General features: G+C 39.2%; 2 protein-coding genes across 3 annotated transcripts; both read right to left on the bottom strand.

Annotated features, from left to right (window-relative positions):
• Positions 1 to 4695, bottom strand: LOC117435030 (keratin, type I cytoskeletal 13-like). Its single transcript, XM_034057890.3, has 8 exons — positions 4153 to 4695; positions 3460 to 3542; positions 2791 to 2947; positions 2408 to 2569; positions 1661 to 1786; positions 1106 to 1326; positions 932 to 999; positions 1 to 323 (listed from the first exon to the last, which is right to left on the bottom strand). The coding sequence occupies exons 1-8, from the start codon at positions 4615 to 4617 to the stop codon at positions 238 to 240; spliced, it is 1368 nt and encodes a 455-aa protein (XP_033913781.3). The 5' UTR covers positions 4618 to 4695; the 3' UTR covers positions 1 to 237.
• A 1987-nt stretch (positions 4696 to 6682) lies between these two features.
• Positions 6683 to 14017, bottom strand: LOC117434503 (keratin, type I cytoskeletal 19-like). Of its 2 annotated transcripts, none has more exons than XM_034057072.3 (8): positions 13257 to 14017; positions 11885 to 11967; positions 11095 to 11251; positions 10354 to 10518; positions 9493 to 9618; positions 8294 to 8514; positions 7785 to 7888; positions 6683 to 7517 (listed from the first exon to the last, which is right to left on the bottom strand). In XM_034057072.3, exons 1-8 carry the CDS (start codon positions 13695 to 13697, stop codon positions 7315 to 7317), a joined length of 1500 nt encoding a protein of 499 aa, XP_033912963.3. In that variant the 5' UTR covers positions 13698 to 14017; the 3' UTR covers positions 6683 to 7314. The 2 variants fall into 2 exon arrangements, with proteins under 2 accessions (XP_033912963.3, XP_033912962.3); XM_034057071.3 differs by having other exon boundaries at positions 7785 to 7891; positions 13257 to 14016.
• Between the last annotated feature and the right edge of the window lie 7113 nt (positions 14018 to 21130).

Genomic DNA, 21130 nt, shown 5'->3' with positions numbered 1-21130 from the left:
TGCAATGCAAGAAAGAGCCCTTTATTTGTTTATTTATTTGCAGAAGAGGACAACCAAAAATATGGGCAAGCACTATATCCAGTACAATTCTCAAGATGACTCCTGGACTGTTCTATTTATTTTAGCTTATCAAGTTAACAGAAAAGAGAAAGCTGTTGATTTTTTTTTTTTTTTCCACGAGCGTTGGAAGTCGTTGTCCTTTTTCTTCCCTGGGGTGGTGCTGTTCACATGGGCTGCTTAAATCATCTCCTCTCTGGTATCGACCACCACACCATCAACCTCCTCCACGATAATTACCTTCATGGCCTGGGTGACTGGAGGCTCTGAGAACGTCAGAGAACTACAGTTAAATACCCAAGACATTGCATACAAGTGCCATGTTATCCATTGGTATTTCTCTAAACCGAAGAATTAATCTGATCACAAAACATTACTTTGGGTGCCTTATTAATTGTGTTCTTATGTTAATAGTGTATTATTGAGATGTTTTCATTTGTAGTGCAGAACATGAAAATAATAATAATAATAACAATTTTTTTAAGTTACCAATTTATTCAAACACCTCAAGATTTGTCATTTATATCCTTTATATACCTACCTGCGTGAAAACCTCTGGGGGTGAGAATTTCAATTTATCAATCAGTAATCAGTGATATAGAAACAATAGGCACTCCTGTGTGAAAGTGTCAGACCACTTTGTGCTTTAATTAGGCCTCCTAAACAACTTCTAAAAAGTCTCATGCATTTTACCATTTGTGGCTCTGTGTTTTTCTTACTATTTTAAATGAACAGCATGTGTGTGGTCTATTACAGTCATCAATTAAATTAGACAATCACTAATTTGCCCATTTTGATCATTTTCAGAAACAGAAGCAATGGGTTGTTCTAATAAATGCACACGGGCACGGTAAAAGCTATGAAGAACATATACCTGACGCCTCCACTGCATTCACTACTGCTGGAGCTGTAGAAGCAGTTGAAGTTGAGCTGGAAAACTTGCTGCAAGCAAGACAAAAAAGAAAAGCATTAGAAATGATATTCAGAGGATGGGAGCAATATGATGTTCTTGTACTAAACAGCTTATCGACGTCCCATTCAGTCTCACCCTTCATCCTCTCCATCCAGCAGGCGCCTGTACTCTGCAATCTCCATCTCCAGACGGGTCTTGATGTCCAGCAGCATCTTGTACTCGTTGCCCTGGCGCTCCATGTCCATTCGGAGCTGCACCAGTTCAGCCTCCAGCCTGTCGATGAACACCTGCAGCTGGCTCAGCTGTGCCCCGTAGCTGCCCTCTGTCTCTGCCACAGTGACCTCCAGCGCGGATTTCTAGAACGCAAGATCAAACGGCACAGCAGCATGTCGTAAGAGGCTTGTTGTTATCAGGAGGTTCCAGGTTCAATCCCCACTCAGTGACTGGATCACTGTGTGTGTGTGTGACCCTGAGCAAGTCACTTAACCTCCTTATGCTCCGTCCTTCGGATGAGACGTAAAACAAACAAGGTCCTATTGGAAGTGACTCTGCAGCAGCAGTTGTGATGCATAGTTCACCCCCTAGGCTCTGTAAGTCGCTTTGTATAAAAGCATCAGCTAAATGACTAATTAATAATAATAAGTTACTATCTGATGTTGGCATCTCCCCAGGACCCCCTCTCCTGCTTACCATGCTGAGTTGAGACTGCAGTTCGATCTCCAGTCCCTGGAGCGTCCTCTTCAGTTCTGAGATCTCACTCTTGGACGTCTGGAGAACTTCTGTGCTGGTGGTCACTTGCTTGTTCAGCTCCTCAAACTGTGAGAGGGAAATAAAAACATATTCAATTAGCATTCATGGTTCGAATTCCTGTATTCCATGATGACATTCAATCCACATAGAAATGTGAATAATTGACGTTTCAAAAATCTATTATAGCAGAACGTTTTGGACTACAAGTCCTTCCTTTTTCCGTCCAGCTGAAGAAGCACTTGTAGTCCGAAACTTCCTGATATCATTTTTTTTAATCAATTATCTTCCTATATTACCTGTTTATTTGGGATTTTACTACTTTTGGAGCAATTGTTCAAATAAAAAAAAAAATCTATCTATCTATCTATCTATCTATATATATATATATATATATATATATATATATATATATATATATATATATATATATATATATATATATAGATAGATATAGATATATCCCCTTCAGTCACAGTGTGCACAATTGTACCACATTAAGATTCCTATTTATGATATGTTTTTTTTTTCAATATATATATATATATATATATATATATATATATATATATATATATATATATATATATATATGTGTGTATTTTAGATGGAAAGTGTTGCCATAGCTTTCTCGTGTCTGGGAAATTGATTGTATCTGACCCTGACTGTCCCCCAGACATGGACCCTTACCTTGTCTTTGTACCAGGCCTCCACTTCCCGGCGGTTCTTGTCGGCGATGCCCTCGTACTGCATGCGCATCTCCTCCAGGACTCTGGACGTGTCCTGCTGTGGGGCAGCGTCCACCTCCACATTGACCGTCCCGCCCACCTGAGAACGCAAAGCCAGGAGCTCCTAAAACAAAAAGCCAAGCAAAGAGATAAGGGACTAGTTAGCAAACTGACACTGTGATATGCTCAACTTATAATATGCTTCTGTGCAAACTGGTAGTTCTGCACTGCATTTCTGCAGGGTCTTCTCTCATTTAAAAGATGGCATTGCTTTTGCAATGATTTATTCAACCTTTTATTCGTCCTGTAGGGATTACAACAACCCGACTTGTGGCAGGTACCCACCTCCTCGTGGTTCTTCTTGAGATAGACCAGCTCCTCCTTCAGCGCCTCGATCTCCGTCTCCAGGGAGGATCTGACCAGAGTCAGCTCATCCAGGAGCCTCCTCAGTCCGGCGATGTCAGCCTCGACGGACTGCCTCATTGCCAGCTCAGCCTCGTACCTGCACCCCAAGATAAAAGCTCAGTTCCAAGGCTAACATTCCTCGCACAACCAACCGTTGTTTGATGTCCGAACTAGAGACTCTATAACTGTTAAAACAGCGAGGTTTGTAGCCCACCACCATTCTGTTTAATTAATGCTTTATAGATGCATAGTAGATTCATAAATATGTCACAGAGCAAGCTGGAACAACATTTACACATGCTTTGCAAAAATACCCGATTTGAACCCGGGTTCAATAATTTACTGTGGTGGTTTGTCAACCTCTTTTTGTTTTTTGCTGATTTACTGTGGGATCTCACACTAATAACAGTTTCTATATTCTGTATTTGTTCAGTCACTGCATGCACAAGTCTACCATGTTAATTTTAATCTATGTATTTATTTTATAATGCATAAGTTTAGTTTTTTTTCTTGGCAGGGCAACTCCTCCAACATGCATCATTTATAGTACATATTTATTCTACAGAATTATTTGTTGCAGTAACAGGCACACCAGAATGGAAAACTCACTTGGCACTGAAGTCATCCGCTGCTAGTTTGGCATTGTCAATCTGGAGAATAATGCTGGCATTGTCCATGTTTGCTACAGCGATCTGTAAAGAGAGAGCAATAAGGAGCATCGCGTAACACCAGGAAGAGAACCTTTATTCAGAGTTCCTCTGGATTTTAACATCCTTGTAACTTAACTACGAAATACGAAAAAAATAAATTTAACACTGCAGCTGCCAAAGCATGCAATCGAAAGCGCAACTTTGAAAGACATGAATGCTTAAGAGACTATCGCTGTCAGAGGTGTTGCTTTTCCCAAAGCCCCCTTCTTTCATTTTTCCACACCATGTACAATCATGAGGAAATGTATTGGAACCCCTGAAGATTTGTCATTTATTTACCTTTATATACCTACCTGCAGGAAAACCTCTGGGGGTGAGAATTTACATTTTTGCTCAGTAATCAGTGCTATAGAAACAATAGGCACTTGTGTGTGAAAATGTTAGACTTCTTTGTGTTTTAATCAGGCATCTTAAACAACTTCTAAAAAGTCTCATGCATTTTACCATGTGTGGCTATGTGTTGCTTTTCTCTTACTATTTAAAATGAATTGCATGTGTGGCCTATTAAAGTAATCAATTAAGTTAGACAATCACTAATCTGCCTGATTTATTTACAAATCCGATGCATACAGAATTGAGGATGTGGACTTACCTTGCCCTGGAGCTCAGCGATGGTCTTCCAGTAGGCACTGTAGTCCTGGGTGACAATGACACGATTCTGGCTCCACTCGAGAATCTGCTTCTCCAGGGTGGTGTTGGAGGCCTCCAGGGTGCGCACCTTCTCCAGGTAGATGGCCAGGCGGTCGTTGAGGTTTATCATGGTGGTCTTCTCGTTGATGGAGCAACCAAGCTCTCCACCAGCACCACCACCAGCATCACCACAAAAACCACCACCGCTACCACCCCCCAGAGACAGGCCACTTAAATAGCCAAAGCCACCACCATCACCACCACCGCTAGAGAACACAGAGTAGGAGATGCGGGCACCGTAGCCACCGGCACCTGCGTATACGCTTGGCGCATGCCGGGCAAACACCTGGCTGCTCATTCCACACGAGGAGCGGGTCAAACTGGCAACCTGCTTCGAGGAGTAGTTTCTGAGGGAGAGCGTTGACATGCTGGTTTTCTTATTCCAGGGTGAGAGAGAGAAAGAGAGCAGTGCTTTGGTGGCTTTTCATCCTCACATCAGCGAATGCATATATATATATATATATATAGTTTCCGATAAGTGGGAGGTACTAAGCAATTAAAAATTAAATACATGTCAGAATGTGCAGGGTCGCTGGTGCCTCTGGCTGAGGGGGGGGGGGGCGTGTCTCCTTTTAGGTCACTGGTTGCAGGACTTTTTGTTCTGGCAGCTCTCCACAGAAAATATGATCACATCAAGGAGTGTCTTCCAATATTTTCGACTACTCTCCCATCTGTTTTTATGGTCGCTGATAAAATGAAAGAAGTGTCTCTGAAATTGTTCTAAACACCTGGAAGCTGGAAAAGGGCCCAGTATTGTACATTGCTGCTCCTTCACCTCCTGAGAGAAAGAGTGGTTCCTCCAGCCCAGGGCAGTAAAAAACAAACCACTGTCTTATTGCAATAACGAACAGTAATTACACGCCATAATTTGTCACTTTTAGCTTAAGGGTTGAGACAAGAATTAGGATAATAAAATGAACTAATAACGAAACAACTTGATAATAACTTCTTTCAATCATATTAGTTGGGAATCGATAACTAGTTAACACAAAGACTTGAAAATGTATTGATAACTATTTAGATTTTATTTTCTGTTCACACCTCCACACCCCCAAATTATGCTGAGCAATACACAGTTCACATATATCGCACACATTGCCCCGTAAGTTTACAAAATCCATTTCCTTGGGCTTTTTCAGCTTCAGTATCATTTTAAACCGCTTATTATAAACTTTCTGATGGTTTAAGATGACTATAAATCAGCTTTAAAAGCTTAAGTTACCACATGTTTTCATGGGTTTGTTAAGCTTTCATTGTTATTGTGAGTAAGTATGAAAGCACTAACATGCAGCCAAGCCTGCTGAATATCACCACTTCTGCAACATTTTTGTTTATGTTGCAGACCGGTTCTCGGTTGGATTGCTGATTTTGTGTATAACAAGGTCATATTTCACACATCCAGGTCTGGTGAATGGGTTTATCTTGAAAAGCCCTCTGCTGGTGGGTAGTATATAATGCAATGCATAGCTGCGTGATCTGTAAAGGGTTCCCGGTTGAAAAGACACCCAAATAGGATCATTAATGCAAATAGCTAAATGTGCTTTCGAAATTTGCAGGTGGGCGGATGTCAAGACTGTACACAGACATTAATGCGTTCTAGCTGATTGAAAGCATTCACATTTAGTTCTCATGAACAGGAATGCATGTGTGTGTCCGTGCTATTGACGTGTTAGTTTAGTTCAAATGGAATTTGACAGCTGGTGTTGAAATCAGTTTTTTCTTGTTAAATGCAGTTTAATTACTTGGAAAGATAAATAACTGAAGTATTGCATTCCCCTTTTCAAACACGTGTTAATTTCACATAATAAGAGTCTAGACCAAAGAATATTGAATCATCTGGAGGGATATGTGATCGACTATAATTCCAGATCTTCTGTCTTTCCTATCTTTACTGAAACTAAAAATGAAATCAAGGGGTGCTTCTAGAAATGAGACTACTCTGATTGGATGTATATGGCGTATATTACATATAGCCTTTCATAGTGGAACACCATCACAAAGTGCTTTACAGAGGCAGGCTGTGAACTAGAGTCACTTACAATAGGACATTGATTGAACACCTCATCCGCAGGATGGAGCACAATGAGGTTAAATGACTTGCTCAGGGTCACACACAGTGAGTCAGTCAGTGGCAGAGGTGGGATTTGAACCGGGGACCTCCTGGTTACAAGCCCTGGACTTTAACCACTGGACCACACTGCTTCCTACTTACTGTAAACTTTCATAAAACGGATTATGTATGTATGGAACTACACTGTGTACATGATATATTGAATATTAAAACAAGGAATTATGTTAAATCTGTAGCTCAAAAGGAAATATTTTGTAAAATATATATATATATATATATATATATATATATATATATATATATATATATATATATATATATATATCAATCAAACAATAAGAATAACCAAAAGGACAAAACATTGCTTGAAATTATTTTTATTTTGTTTGAGTTCATTTTCAAAGTTTTGCATACAGGTTTAAACCCTCTGACCTTGTAAAACACATTACTTAAAAACAGAGAAAGGTAGTTGCCATACACCCCAGATTCTAAAATAAGACTGACCACCTTCACATGTTGCTGTTTCTGCCTAAAATCACGGTATACAAAGGGTTACTAACTAATTCATTTTCTTAACCAGGGGGACTGCTTCTGAAAAGACTCCCAATGCTGAATTCTAAAGTCATGTGGTTTTAGAACTGACCCCGGAGGGGGGGGGGGAGGGGGGGCGGGGGGGTGCAACTATATTTTTTTGCCCCCTCTGCAACAATAACCATGACGAGTTAGTAAATTAACAATCTCAATACTCAATTAGTTTCAAAGGGGATAGCAATAACAGCTGCACAATGATGGTGGTGTTTCTTAGAAAATAAGCCTTTGGAATTACACCCAGTGGTTAAAAAGGCATGCTGGGATAGTTCATAAAAATCATCTTAGCAGAAATTGCAATTGTGAATGATATATATATATATATAGATGCACGATAGGGTTTTTAACAGGGGTGATATTTAGTATTAGGAAGCTGTAGATAGAAGATAGAAAGTGTTGGTTGTTTTACATCTTCTCTTCCACCTCCTGCACTTGAGTGGAAACAACCTTTCCGTTGATTCGCTCTTCCACAATGGTCTTCACCTTTCTGGTTTTCAGGACCTGTGGTGCTGGTGCTGGTGCTGGTGCTGGTGCTGGTACTTTTGCTGGTGCTGGTTTTGAGTCCACCAGGGGTTTGGTGAATGAAGACGACAATGAAGAAGTGCCTCCTAAAAGTAAGAGATTTTCAGAAAGTGTTATAAATCCCCCCCAACACCAAATCCTGTTGGCATAACGCATAGCATTCCTCTAATGCCAATTCAATACAAAGTGGGTATCAGGTGAGATTGTCAGGTATGCGAATACCCACAGACACAAAGGACCATAAAAGCAGGTTTAAAACGCAAAAACTGTGCAAAGATGATGCAAGGATGAGGAAGGGTTACGCTGTGAGGCTGTAAGGAATGCATTAAAATAAAATAAAACGTTTGGCTCACCTGATTGCTGAGTTTGGCTCACTTTCGTTATTTCAGTGCTCTTGTTGACTGTAACACTGTAGTTGCTGCTGCTGTTGCTGCTGCTTTTGCTGCTGCTGTTGCTGCTGCTAAATTACAAAGGAGACATGTTATTTCTCATGGAGGCTTGGTGGTCCGATGGTTAAAGAAAGAGGCTTGATACCAAGAGGCCCCTGGTTCAAATCCCAGCTCGGCCACTGTATGTGTGACCCTGAGAACATCACTTAAGCTCCTTGTTCACTGACCTTCGGATGTCCTACTGGCAGTTGTGATGCATAGTTCACCCCCTAATCCCTGGAAGTAGCTTTGGATAAAATCGTCTGCTAAATGACTGATTCATAATAATAATAATTCACTTAAACAAAAATTTTAATTACTAATGGATCTCTGAATGTAATTATCATGTGCTACTCTACCCTTGTGCATGAACTGATTGTTCTGCTTGCAGACTTGAAGTTAAAAGCGAGTAGACAAGCCTGTGCTGTCCTCACCTGCCACCCTCTCCGTCCAGCAGGCGCCTGTACTCCGCGATCTCCATCTCCAGACGGGTCTTGATGTCCAGCAGCATCCGGTATTCCTGGGATTGGCGTTCAGTGTCGGCGCGCACCTGCATGAGCTCTGCCTCCAGGCTGCTCACCATCGCCTGCAGTCTGTTGAGCTGGTTGGAGTAGTTGGCTTCCACCTCCCCTAGTGTGCCCTCCAGAGCCCCTTTCTGGAAGGCGTGGGAGGAAGGTAAAACAAATCATAAGAACAGAAGAAAAGTTTGGGAACCAAAAAAAAGGTCATTTGGGATGTTTGCCATTAATAGGGCACTCTAACATTTTAATCTTATTTTCTGCTTATCACTTATAGTTAACTAACAGTCCTAGGTCTTATAAGAACATAAAACACAAGAAAAGTTTGAGAATGAGAAAAGGCTATTTGGCCCATCAAGACTCGTCCCTTGTTAGCGCGCTATTCTCCCTTATTGGGTGGGGGGCACAGAATCTAGTCTAGTCTAGCTTTAATGTTCCCAGTGTTTTAGATCCTACTGCTTCACCTGGAAGGCTGTTCCATGCATTTCTAACTCTCTGTGTAAAAAAGTGCTTCCTACCTTCTGTTCTAAACTTTACAAACTTCCATTTATGCCCTCTTGTTCTTCTCTCTGTGTTAAATTTGAAGTCGTGTCTTGAGTTAACTTCATCTGGACCATTTATGATTTTAAAGACTTTAATCAAGCCCCCTCTTTCCCTTGTTTTTTCTAAGCTGAAGAGATTTATTTATTTTAACCTGTCCTTGTAGCTTGTGTCATTAAGTCCTGGGATTAGCCTAGTTCTCTGTACCTTCTCGAGCACAATTTGTGTCTTTTTGGTAGTGAAGTGACTAAAAGTACATTCACAGCGAAAAAAAAAAACACTGACCGCTAGGAGTGTAGTGATACTGGTACTCATACTCATAATTGCCTTTATAGAGTATTTAATCAGCAGTTATTAAATACATGTATTAACGCATTGATTTCAAAACAAGAAAAGCTGTCCTTCCCTCACCTTTACAACTAATGTACCAATCGACAGCAATTAACTTCCGCCCCTGACTGTTTTTAGAGTTTACAGCCTCGGCACAGCATGAGAGGAAAATTAGCTTCCAATCGACTTTTAAAACAGTGCGGAACAGGGAGATGCAGCTGTCATATAGTGTATTTCTCTCTCACCATGCTGAGCTGAGACTGCAGCTCGATCTCCAGGCCCTGCAGCGTTCGTTTCAGGTCGTTGACCTCAGTCTTGCTGGTCTGGATCTCGGTGGTGCTGGAGGTGACCTGCTGGTTAAGAGCGTCAAACTGCAAGACAGCAGGGTGGAAAGAAACACATGAAGTTAGCAGGGTAGGTAGTGTTCGGAGTAAGAGCTGTATGGTAAACCACCTGCATACAATACAGCATTGCTAACTGTAAAACACAGCAATGCAAAACTCTAAGAAGTTTACACATGTAGGTTATATGTAAATGGTTATCAAGGGGTAGAAGTTACACTAATTAGAAAGTTTAAGTAACATTTATTGTTAACTGAAAGTGAAACCAGGTACAATGTTTAAAAGTAAAATCAGTAACATTCCCAGTATTTCCCAGAGGGAATGTTTTGACTGTAGCGCAGTTCCGCCCTCGAGAAGAAAGCGAGTGGCTTGTGGTAGTTTGCTCATGTTATGCAGCGAGTGAACAATCAGCGAGTTAATGTTAGTGAGTTAAACTTCAATTAATTGACAAACAGTATTGATGAAGATATTAAGAAAGTCATCTACCAAATCTATGAATATTTTTTTTTTTACTGTGCATACAAAGCAATGCAAATGTATCAAAACATCATTTGATGTTTTTTTTATTTTATTTTTATGATAGGTAGTAGGCATAAAGTCATAAAATGTTAACTTCCTGGTTAATGAATGAATAAATACATTTTGCCTTTCATAATTTCATAATGGCCTCTTTGACTATAAACAGCCCTGATTCAATGCTCTACAGTGCCCCTAGAGGGCATTGGATAAACTGCATTCTAAGAACAACCAAAAGGGGCTCCTCACCTTGTCCTTGTACCAGGCCTCAACCTCGCGGTTATTCTTGGCAGCGATGCCCTCGTACTGCGTTCTGATTTCATCCAGGACTCTGGACAGGTCCTGCTGTGGGGCAGCGTCCACCTCCACGTTGACCGATCCAGAACTAGTCTGAGCCCGGAGAGATGCCAGCTCCTGCACAAGACAGCCATCAAAGCAAGAGGTTGATTATCATGAGCCAATCGTGCGGATTTGACATTCAGGTCAAGTTCAACTAGTGTCCAGAGAAATTGCTCAGGGGGTTGGTTCAGGCAGGGAACTCGCTTTTAACCTTGGATCAAAGCACGTAAACATCAGGCATATTTAAGGTGCTTCCAATACCAGATCAAATCGTCAGTCGAATAGCTGGTATTTTATTTGTCCTTCGATAAGCAATACGCCCAATGATCGTCAAGAAAGGGATTTATATCTTGCCTCAATCCGTTACGTCCCTTGTTGTGCGCCAGAGTTCGCCTCCTCCTCCCCAGCCTCCACCTGCTTTTTGGCTAAAGAAGGAGGGCAGCTATCCTGCCCCCCCTGCCCATGGCTTCCCTACGGTCAGTCTCTCCCTTTATCTGCGAGCTAATTTATGGGCTACCTCGAAAGGCGAGAATTTAGTGTAAAAATATGTATAATGCGGTAGTGTTGTCCAGTCTAAGCTTTAATAAATAAAATATGGCTTGAGTTTCCTAACTGAACCAGCAGATTCTCCTGTGCTTGTGTTTCTCATACCTCCTGGTGGTTCTTCTTGAGAAAGATCAGCTCCTCCGCCAGTCCCTCGATCTCCATCTCCAGGTTGGACCTTGTCAGAGTCAGCTCATCCAGGACCTTCCTCAGTCTAGCGATGTCACCCTCGATGGATTGCCTCATTGCAAGCTCGTTCTCATACCTGCACAGGGATATACTCTAAATCAGGTTGTAGGACACAACAATGTTTCTTTCAAGAGAAGAATTCCTTGGTTTTGATAAATTCATGAACAGTCCATGCATGCTACTTCAGAAATCACAGACCACACTACGTCTTATTTCGCAGCCCCCCAAAAAAGTATTAAAATAGGTATTAAACGTAATGATTAATGTTGTCACTTTCAAAATTGATAATTTTGTCCAGAGTTATTATAAAACAAAATGTTCCTAAATATTTAAATGCTTCCCTGAAAAACAATAAATGCTAAACTGTAGACCATTTTGTTGTACATGTACACCTTTTAATTCTAGTTTCACCATCAGTGAATTATCAAGCACGGATATCGTGAAATACTTAAAAAAAAAAAAAAATACAGCCTTATTCAATAATTAATCTATAGATAATGTATTGATTGTTTATAATAGATTTATAACAGATTCGGAATTAAAATGTAAAGACAGATGTAAGCAATTTTCTGAGCAGATCATGGAAATTGACCAAACGAAAATATATGAAACTATGGATACTGAAATGTACTAATACCGTAAAAACAAAACAAAAAAGGAGTGAATAATTTTCGGTGGCACGGTATAGACTGTTATCAGGGAAACTCACTTCATTCGGAAGTCGTCAGCAGCCAGTTTTGCGTTATCAACTTGAAGGATAATCTTGGAATTTGTAAGATGAGCAGCATTGATCTGGAAAATAAACATAACAATATATATATATATATATATATATATATATATATATATATATATATATATATATATATATATATATATAACATAAACAGCAGTGTGGAGTAGTGGGGGCAGCAGTTGTGGTTAGGACTCTGGACTCTTGACCAGAGGGTCGTGGGTTCAGTCCCAGGTGGGGGACACTGCTGCTGTACCCTTGAGCAAGGTACTTTACCTAGATTGCTCCAGTAAAAACCCAACTGTATAAATGGGTAATTGTACGTAAAAATAATAATGTGCTATCTGTATAATGTGAAATAATGTGTATAATGTGATATCTTGGAACAATTGTAAGTCACCCTGGACAAGAGTGTCTAATAAATAAATAATAATAATTAATTTCATAATGCTTTTGTAGTTGTACAAACAAAGTAGATTTTTACGTCAAAAAACGATTTCACTTTGATCAATTAAATTGTTTGTAAATCAATTATATGCCCAAATTAAAATTAGATAAAGTACACAAACACAAGGAAACCTGTAAAAAAAAATCACCACAACCATCCTTATCTCAAAAAATATATATTTCACATAATAAGCTCAAATATAATCTCGAAACAGGAGCACAACCCATAATTCAGATGCCTGTAACCTAAATCAGCACCGACAGCAAATATGTGAAAAGTAACAGTTACAAATTATTGTTTAAAAACTGTTACTGTGGAGATTAGAAGACTAGACTGTCAGAATGATTTATGTCAGCTCGAGTCAGCTGCCTAGCAACCAATAAACACCTCCTGAAGGATAAACATTATTTTCCATGTATATAAAATTTGACTAAAATATGTTGGAGTTTTATTGCAATCACCCCACGGAAAAAAGCATGCACCTTCACGCACAAACTCAGCTAATTTTAAATGATTGTATCTTAGGATTTGTATGAGCAGTCAATGCAAATGGCTCAAAACTGATGGAAGTTGCTATGCCGAAGTTACTTTTATCAAGCAGTATTGTACATTCCCAATTCCAAAAAATCTGACCATTCTTTTTCAATAACACCTGCTTCTTTAAAATTTCCTTTGCTACCAAAAGAAGAGACTTTTGTGGTCTTGAAAGCCAGTGTTTGTATATAACAGTACATATAAACAATATAAGCTCAAATGTATGGTCACTTTATGTGATAAGTGTACCAAATAAATGGGTGCTTCAGATCTTCATAAGAAGACACTGTGAAACCTTTTTCAAAGAATTGACCAACCCCGTGGTCCTGAATTAATATAGGTATTAAAAAAAAAAGTAATTATTACCTGTTGTTGGAAGTCATGGATGATCTTCTCGTAGGCGCTATAATCCCGTCCACTCTGTGGCATCTTCAACTTCAGGAATTCCTGGATCTGGATCTCCAGCTTGGAATTGGCGGTCTCCAGGGAGTGTACCTTCTCCAGGTAGGCAGCCAGACGATCGTTGAGGTTCTGCATGGTGGCCTTCTCATTGATGGAGAGACCAAGGTCTCCACCGGCAGCAGAGCCCCCTGCTCCTCCTCCCATGCCAAAGCCTCCACCATACCCTCCGAAACTGGACTGGCTCGAGACTTTGGTGCCGAATCCTCCAGCGCCCCCATAAACGCTAGGAGCTCTCCGCATGGAAGAACCCCCGGAGGCCATGAAGGATGAACTTCCAGACCCCGCTTGGGACGTCTTGAAGGTGCCCCCGGAACTGAATGAGCCTTGGCTGGAGTATGACATCATGGTCGGTCACTGCTAAGAGATCCAGAAGCTTCACTGCAAGAGGTGCACTGAACTGCAGGGTATATGTCCCAGTCTCCTTTTATATAGAGGTTTGAGTGGGTTTTCGTGTGAGCTACTTTGTCATTGACCCATCCTCTTTTTTTGGTAGGAAACAAAGACATCGGAATCCATCCCTGAGTAATTGTTTTCAAATGTAGGTAATTTCAAGGTTGTAGTGCCCCAGGTGTTTAGATGCTTAGTGTGGGTGGAGTTAGAAGTAACTTTTGCAGTCTTGAGCTCAGCAGAATGCTAAAGCTCTGTATGACTGCCCTTCGTCAATGAGGATTCGAAAAGCCTGTTGGATTGTAGGTTACAGGATTTTTTTTTTTTAAATCAATAAACATTTGAGAAACATTTCTCATAAAAAGGTGGGGCAGGTGCCGTGACAGTAAACAATCAGAGAGAAAAATGCCATTACTCTTCCAGCCATGCCCAATAACACACCTACACATCGGGGTGATGTTATCGATAATTTGTTTAGTCTTGAACAAATCTTATCTAGAATGATAATATTAGTAATACCTGAGTTTCTCACAGTCGTCTAAAGCGACTGAGAAAAATCAACAGCTTGAATATGAAATATACTAGAGTAAATTAAGAACCTTAACTAATGTATAATTTAGGATATTATATATATATATATATATATATATATATATATATATATATATATATATATATATATATATGCACACACACACAGCTAAAGAAAAGCTTTTTTTCCTGAAACATCCTGAAAAATGTTTTTCTTTTATCATTTGAACTTCCTGAAAAATGTTTTTATTTTTTTATCATTTATAACTTCCAACTTCCATCAAAATCATTATACTCTCTAATTCTATATATATATATATATATATATATATAGAAAGAGAAAGTTCTAATGCTCTAAACAAACATAATATGTCGTGGATGTCTTTGAATAATATTTTCTTTGTAGCAGAGCTCCACGATACATATTAAATTAGGTATAGCTGAATTATAATCAAATGCTATAAATGTGCATTATATTTGGGGATATATTTAGGGTTGCCCCTCCAGGACAGGACAGGACAGGAGACAGTTATGGAGATTAACTACTCACCTCTTAAAACCTACCAGGACTCCACATATCAGGTTAGTTTGGCTCTTTAGACTTTTTATGTACAGTTTTATTTACAGAATCATTAGTTCTTTTTTAAAAAGATCTACTGTATTGCAAGACTCTCATATAAATGGTGGAGTAAAATACTTAGAGAGTTCACAAACATTCTTTAAGCTAAACTGTTTAGATGCCGTGTGACAGCGGAATGCAATGCAATGCTGTCTTGTGAAGTGGGAGGTACAGTCAATTGGAAACACAGTGACAAAAAGTCTCACAATGCAAAAGGCCTGGAGGGTTAGACTGCAACAAGTAACTGGGTGCAATCATTTCTTAACCTTTGCATGACAGCTTTTTAGAGGATCATTTTGAAGACCTGTTTCCAGTGAAGTCATTAAAAAAATTTAAATGTTCAAATATTTGGAATTGAAAACAGTATTTAAGAAAAAACGCCCATGGATTATTTGTTGCAAATAAAATGTTGAATTGATCGGGTGTAACGAGTTCTTATAAAATATCTTCCTACACTTATTGTCATTAAAATATACAGACCACAATATAATGGGAGTGAATGAAGACAAGCTCCTTATAATATCATGTTGTTCATGGATTATCACATAGCTGATATCACGTAGCCCATTTAAGTACTAAATTCATTTTTCTTTGAAAAAAATCAGAATACAAGGTGTATTTATTTAATTTGATGCATTAAAAAATCAGTATTTCTTCACAGAAAAAAATGTAGATCTAGCTTTTTGGCTACAAACTGCTGCGTCCTATTTTGAGGACAGTAGGCCTAAGTTAGATGTGCCAGTAATCAGACCAGTGACGTGTCACACTGGCTGAAGCTCAACACATAGAAAACTGAGCTTTATCATCACTGTGGTGAGAAAAACACGAAGATGTGTCATGTTTAGACATCAATCTCTTATTTTATATTGAGGCGTCATAAAAAAAAAATCTTAAGGGCTTTATTTGCAGAACTAACAGATACATTTAGAGTTAACCCTTGCGCTTAACAAAATTTCACCAGATTATTAGTGAACTCTGCGTATCATCACATTTTTCGATTAGTTCCTTTCAAGTGATATTAAAAGGCTTTGACCATATTCACCACTTTAAATGCATTTGTAACCTTTCCTATTATTAATTAGTTCATTTAGCAGATGCATTTTTTCTCCCAAAGCGACTTCCAGAGACTGTGGGGTAAACTATGCTTCATCAACAACTGCTGCTGCAGAGTCACTTACAATAGGACCTCAGTTTTACGTCTCATCCGAAGGACGGAGCACAAGGAGGTTAAGTGACTTGCTCAGGGTCACACAGTGGCTGAGCTGGGATTTGAACCGGGGACCTCCTGGTATCAAGCCCTTTTCTTTAACCAAAGGACTACCAAGCCTCCTAACATAAATATTCCATAGTGTTATTGTTTTTCAGCATTTCTTTCTTTGCTTTAAGTCCACACAAAAATTTCAACAGTACATTGATTATTGATTCCTCCGACTGCTTCTGTACATTTTTTAAATTCTGTTATGGTAAACAAAATATCAGTCAACACCGGGCCAATAGGAAAGTCACGTTACCTGGTGGAGGAAAAGCACTGAAGGCTGATATATTACAGTGAAGCTATAGTGCGGTTGGTCCCCACCACTGCTCTCTCGTATATAGGCCAAAGCTGAATTCAATATTAGCATGAAGTAAATGACAGCGACTGTCCTGTGAGAAACATCAGATTGTTCTTAAACAAGTGAACAATGGAAAAACCAACAAAAAAACACCATCTTTAAGCAAAGGCTGAGTGTACAGGGTTGTGCGATTCAGTTGCACCTACACTCTACTGTGTATTTTCCAGAATTGTCACATGACATACTGTAAGGCATTCTCTATATTGCCTGGCAAAGAAGACGATGTATTTGGCAAAGAAGACGATGAACGGCAGAGCATAGACAGCATGTTTTTCATCTCTATACCATGGGAATGACTTCTTTTTGGCGTTTAGTAATAGGAAATATTTTGTTAGTGTTGTTATAGGATTTGTCATGTTAGCACAAGACAAAACCTTTATAACAACAAAAGGCATCACAGGGCGTATTAACTTATAGTAAAGGTATGTCAGTAAAAAAAATCAAGTGGTGTAACAAAAAATACATACTGTAATAAAACAGTGCTGGGAGTAAATAGCAGGGTTACGGAAAACAGAGCATTCCCCATCGTGTTGCTACAACTGTTTAAATAACGTACCTGTAATTTTTTCTTTTCATTGTTAACACCCTAACAAATATTTACACTTACTAGTGCACTGGGGTTTGAGATCTGTCCTCTAAATCAGTGGTTCCCAACCCTGGTCCTGGAGGACCCCCTGCCCTGCTGGTTTTTGTTCCAACCGAGCTTGCAATTACTTAATTGAACTAATAATTTGCCTAATCAGAGCCTTTTAATTATTTTAGTTGGGGTTCCAAGTTAAGCATGAAATTGTATAAGGAACTTGAATTCTCCAACTTTTTGTAAGTTACATGATTTAAAAAAGTCAAATTTAAACAAATTATTACTTAAATTAAGGGTTCAATTAAGTAATTGAGAGCTCGTTGGAACAAAAACCAGGAGGGTAGGTGGTCCTCCAGGACCAGGGTTGGGAAGCACTGCTCTAAATCACTGTAGGAAAAACGATAAAAAAAAAATTAAAACACAAACAAACACATAAGTCCTCTGGCTTTATCGCTGTGTTGCCTGCTTGACAATGTGGGCAATAATCCTTACGCTAGCAGTGCACTAGAACAGACATTTTGAAAAAAGCTTTGAAACAGACTTTAAGGTTAAGTGTAAAATGTTGTCAGGATGTTAACAATGAAAAGAAATGACAGGTTCGTTATTTAAACAGTTGTAGCAACACGTGGAAAGCTAGATTTTTCAGAACATGCTACTTACTCAAAGTATCAACTTTGAGTTCCTTGTACAGAATTCTCAACTATTCACTCACTGACCTCTAAACCATTGTCATGTTACCAAGGCCATTACGTCAGCCTAACTTACAGGAAGGTGTGGGTTACTATGATTAAGTCACGCACAGGTGGGGCAGCAATCTATGCAATAGCCAAGGGTGTGCTCCGAGCACAGCAGGAATGTAATGTATTGAGGGAAGATAAAAAATACCTTGCTTGCCAGTCATTGGACGTATTGCTTAACGAAGGACAAACAGAGGTTTGATGCAAGATTAAAAAGTGACAATTTCCTGCCTCGGACACATGTGTAACAAGTTTTAACACTTATTAAAAAATTACTTCATTGTAGCCGCTACGCCGCTCCCAAGATGGTAATGGGGAGAAAAGAAATCGCTTAGGTTATGTTCTTATTGAGCAAGGACATTTACATTACCAGCACCACTCCCAAGCACATGATCGAAACCAATTTAAAAAAGTGTATTCGCACAAAGCGCAATTGCTCAATTTGACAGCAATAGTTTCAATGCAGCAGCAATTTAAATGTAGCAACACTTGTTTCAATTCATCTACAATTATCATGTAAAAGGGCTCAGCCCTTAGCAGCGTGTACAGCAAACCACAATCAAAGGTGAAAAACACAAATCAATTATCAGTGAGAACACAGAAATAAATAAACTAATAAAACAACAAACAGATCTCATATATATTCACACATAAATCACAAGCCAACAATGTGAAGTGTACCAATACTGAAAATAATTAACTAACACCAAGCAACTGGCACTTTAGACTGGTCAGACTATCACGTTACAAACTGTATCACAATCAGTGTACAGCAGTGATACAATCGCAGTAAAACTATAAGTTTAAAAGAAGCAATTCCTTGTTACGACAACCTTAAAATGACACACCAGAAGTAAAAAAAAAAAAAAACATCTACAATACACATTGGCCTAACGCGGAGCGTGGAGGGTAAAGCTGTTAGGTAATAATTTGAATTTAGTACTTTTCTATATAGAATACTTCAGCTGTGGATCTCCGAGGTTACAAAATAGCGCGACCGGCTCAAGCAAAAAGAAAGTCTCAATGCAGTTAAACAGAAGCCGGTTTTCAATCACTTGCTTTTATCTGCTCCCTATTTTACTGCATTTAATCCTGTACTTTAGAGTACTGTAATCTGTCAAGTGTTATTTAATCTGTAGTATTTTGTATTTAATTATATCCTGATGTAGCTATCACTGACACTGTTATCTGCTCCGTTATTGAATCGTATTTTGTCATATACTTGTACTTGCTAGAATCGAAGTGATTGTATTTTATCTTGCTCTTAATTGCAGAGCAGCAGTGTGGAGTAGTGGTTAGGGCTCTGGACTCTTAACCGGAGGGTCGTCGGTTCAATCCCTGGTAGGGGACACTACTGCTGTACCCTTGAGCAAGGTACTTTACCTACATTGCTCCAGTAAAAACCCAACTGTATAAATGGGTAATTGTATGTAAAAAATAATGTGATATCTTGTAACAATTGTAAGTCGCCATGGATAAGGGCGTCTGCTAAGAAATAAATAATAATAATAATTGTAACTCACACACACTCAAAACTTCTCACTTGGGATGGGGGGGTTGACTCAGTTTAAATACTTTTTGCCTACAAAGAGAAAACAATTAGAACACTTAACAAACAGCCTGTGTTCTCAATTGGCACTAAAGTTCTTAATAGAAATGGGTTCTACACATGCTCTTAGTTGAGTAATCATTTGTAATAGTCACATACGGAGTTTAGAAACTTCAAATTGTCTCTCCACTGTAATGACTTATGAAAGGACGCACTCACATACCACACACATTCCTCACGTTATAGGAAGTGCGTGTCTAAAACATTGTACGACTTTAAAGGGTGCGTAAATCGCCTTCTCACGCTAAAAAGCTGTTTAAATCCCGTTTGTGACGTAACCTCACGTTACGTCATTATTATAAGAATATTATATAGTGGGAATTGTGGGCTAGGGCAGTCTAGTGTAGATTTACTACTAGTATTTAAAAAATGTTCTAAACATTTGGACTGGATAATTTTTTATATCATTAACCTAAAGTGCTGGTATTTTACCTCTGTTTATAAGAACATAAGAACATAAGAAAGTTCACAAGCGAGAGGAGGCCATTCAGCCCATCTTGCTCGTTTGGTTGTAGCTTATTGATCCCAGAATCTCATCAAGCAGCTTCTTGAAGGATCCCAGGGTGTCAGCTTCAACAACATTACTGGGGAGTTGGTTCCAGACCCTCACAATTCTCTGTGTAAAAAAGTGCCTCTTATTTTCTGTTCTGAATGCCCCTTTATCTAATCTCCATTTGTGACCCCTGGTCCTTGTTTCATTTTTCAGGTCAAAAAAGACCTCTGGGTTGACATTGTCTATACCTTTTAGGATTTTGAATGCTTGAATCAGATCAGCATAGGAGAATTTCTCTGGCTAAAAAAAAAAAAAAAACTACACTACCCGACTGCCAAAATGGCATGAGGAAAAGGTGAGAATTATTTTTCTTTTTCTGAAATGTTGTTCACTGGGACCGAGTAGTACTGTTTAGTTTACATATAACACAGAACATGATCGTCATGGTAACCTGATGTTATTTTTCCTTTGTTTATAAGAGAAGCCAAATGCCAAATGATGACAGCTTTTTTTTCTTTTGGGAAGTAGGTTTACAGCACACTTGGATTGGGTTTAACACTTTGCCATTACAAAGAAAGCAAAACCCTACTGAACACCATTACACAATAACAAGAAGCCAAACCCAAATACTTGAGGTGCAACAGTGTTAATTTGGCAGGCAGCAGCAAAGCGACTTTTTGTCAACACCTGGTCATTTCAACACCTGGACGTTGTAGTGTAATGTCTTACACCTGGAAAGTCCCAGCAGGTTTGTTTTATATGACACGCTTCATTGTCATTTTACCATGAAATTGACATTTGACAACCCACTCCTCCGCCAAATGATTTTAGTTCTTGAGTGACCTGTAAAACTGCTCTGATTGTTTTTGCTGGGTTCGTGCTCTGTCATAAAAGACTTAAGAAAACACACCCCCGCCGGCAATGCGAGGTGGGTAAGCCTCCCAAATCTCTGTCCATGTCTTTATTAGACATCATTATTACCCCTCCAAGCTGGCAACTGAAACTTCTTCAATGGAACCCCAATATTTAAACCCTTCGACCTGCCCAGGACTAAATACTGTATGATATTCCCTCTGCATGTCTTTGAGCAGGCTCTTCCATCTTTTTAGATCTAAGCTGAACTAACACTTGGTGGACTATCTTCCAAGGGAAATCAAGGGCCAGTTGCTTAAACATGTTATATCCCCTTAGTTTTCCCCTTAACCCATT

Source organism: Acipenser ruthenus, chromosome 28 (genome assembly GCF_902713425.1).
Source record: "Acipenser ruthenus chromosome 28, fAciRut3.2 maternal haplotype, whole genome shotgun sequence".
NCBI lineage: Eukaryota > Metazoa > Chordata > Actinopteri > Acipenseriformes > Acipenseridae > Acipenser > Acipenser ruthenus.
Note: the sequence above shows the minus strand (reverse complement) of the source record. Positions and strands in the feature narration are given on the sequence as shown.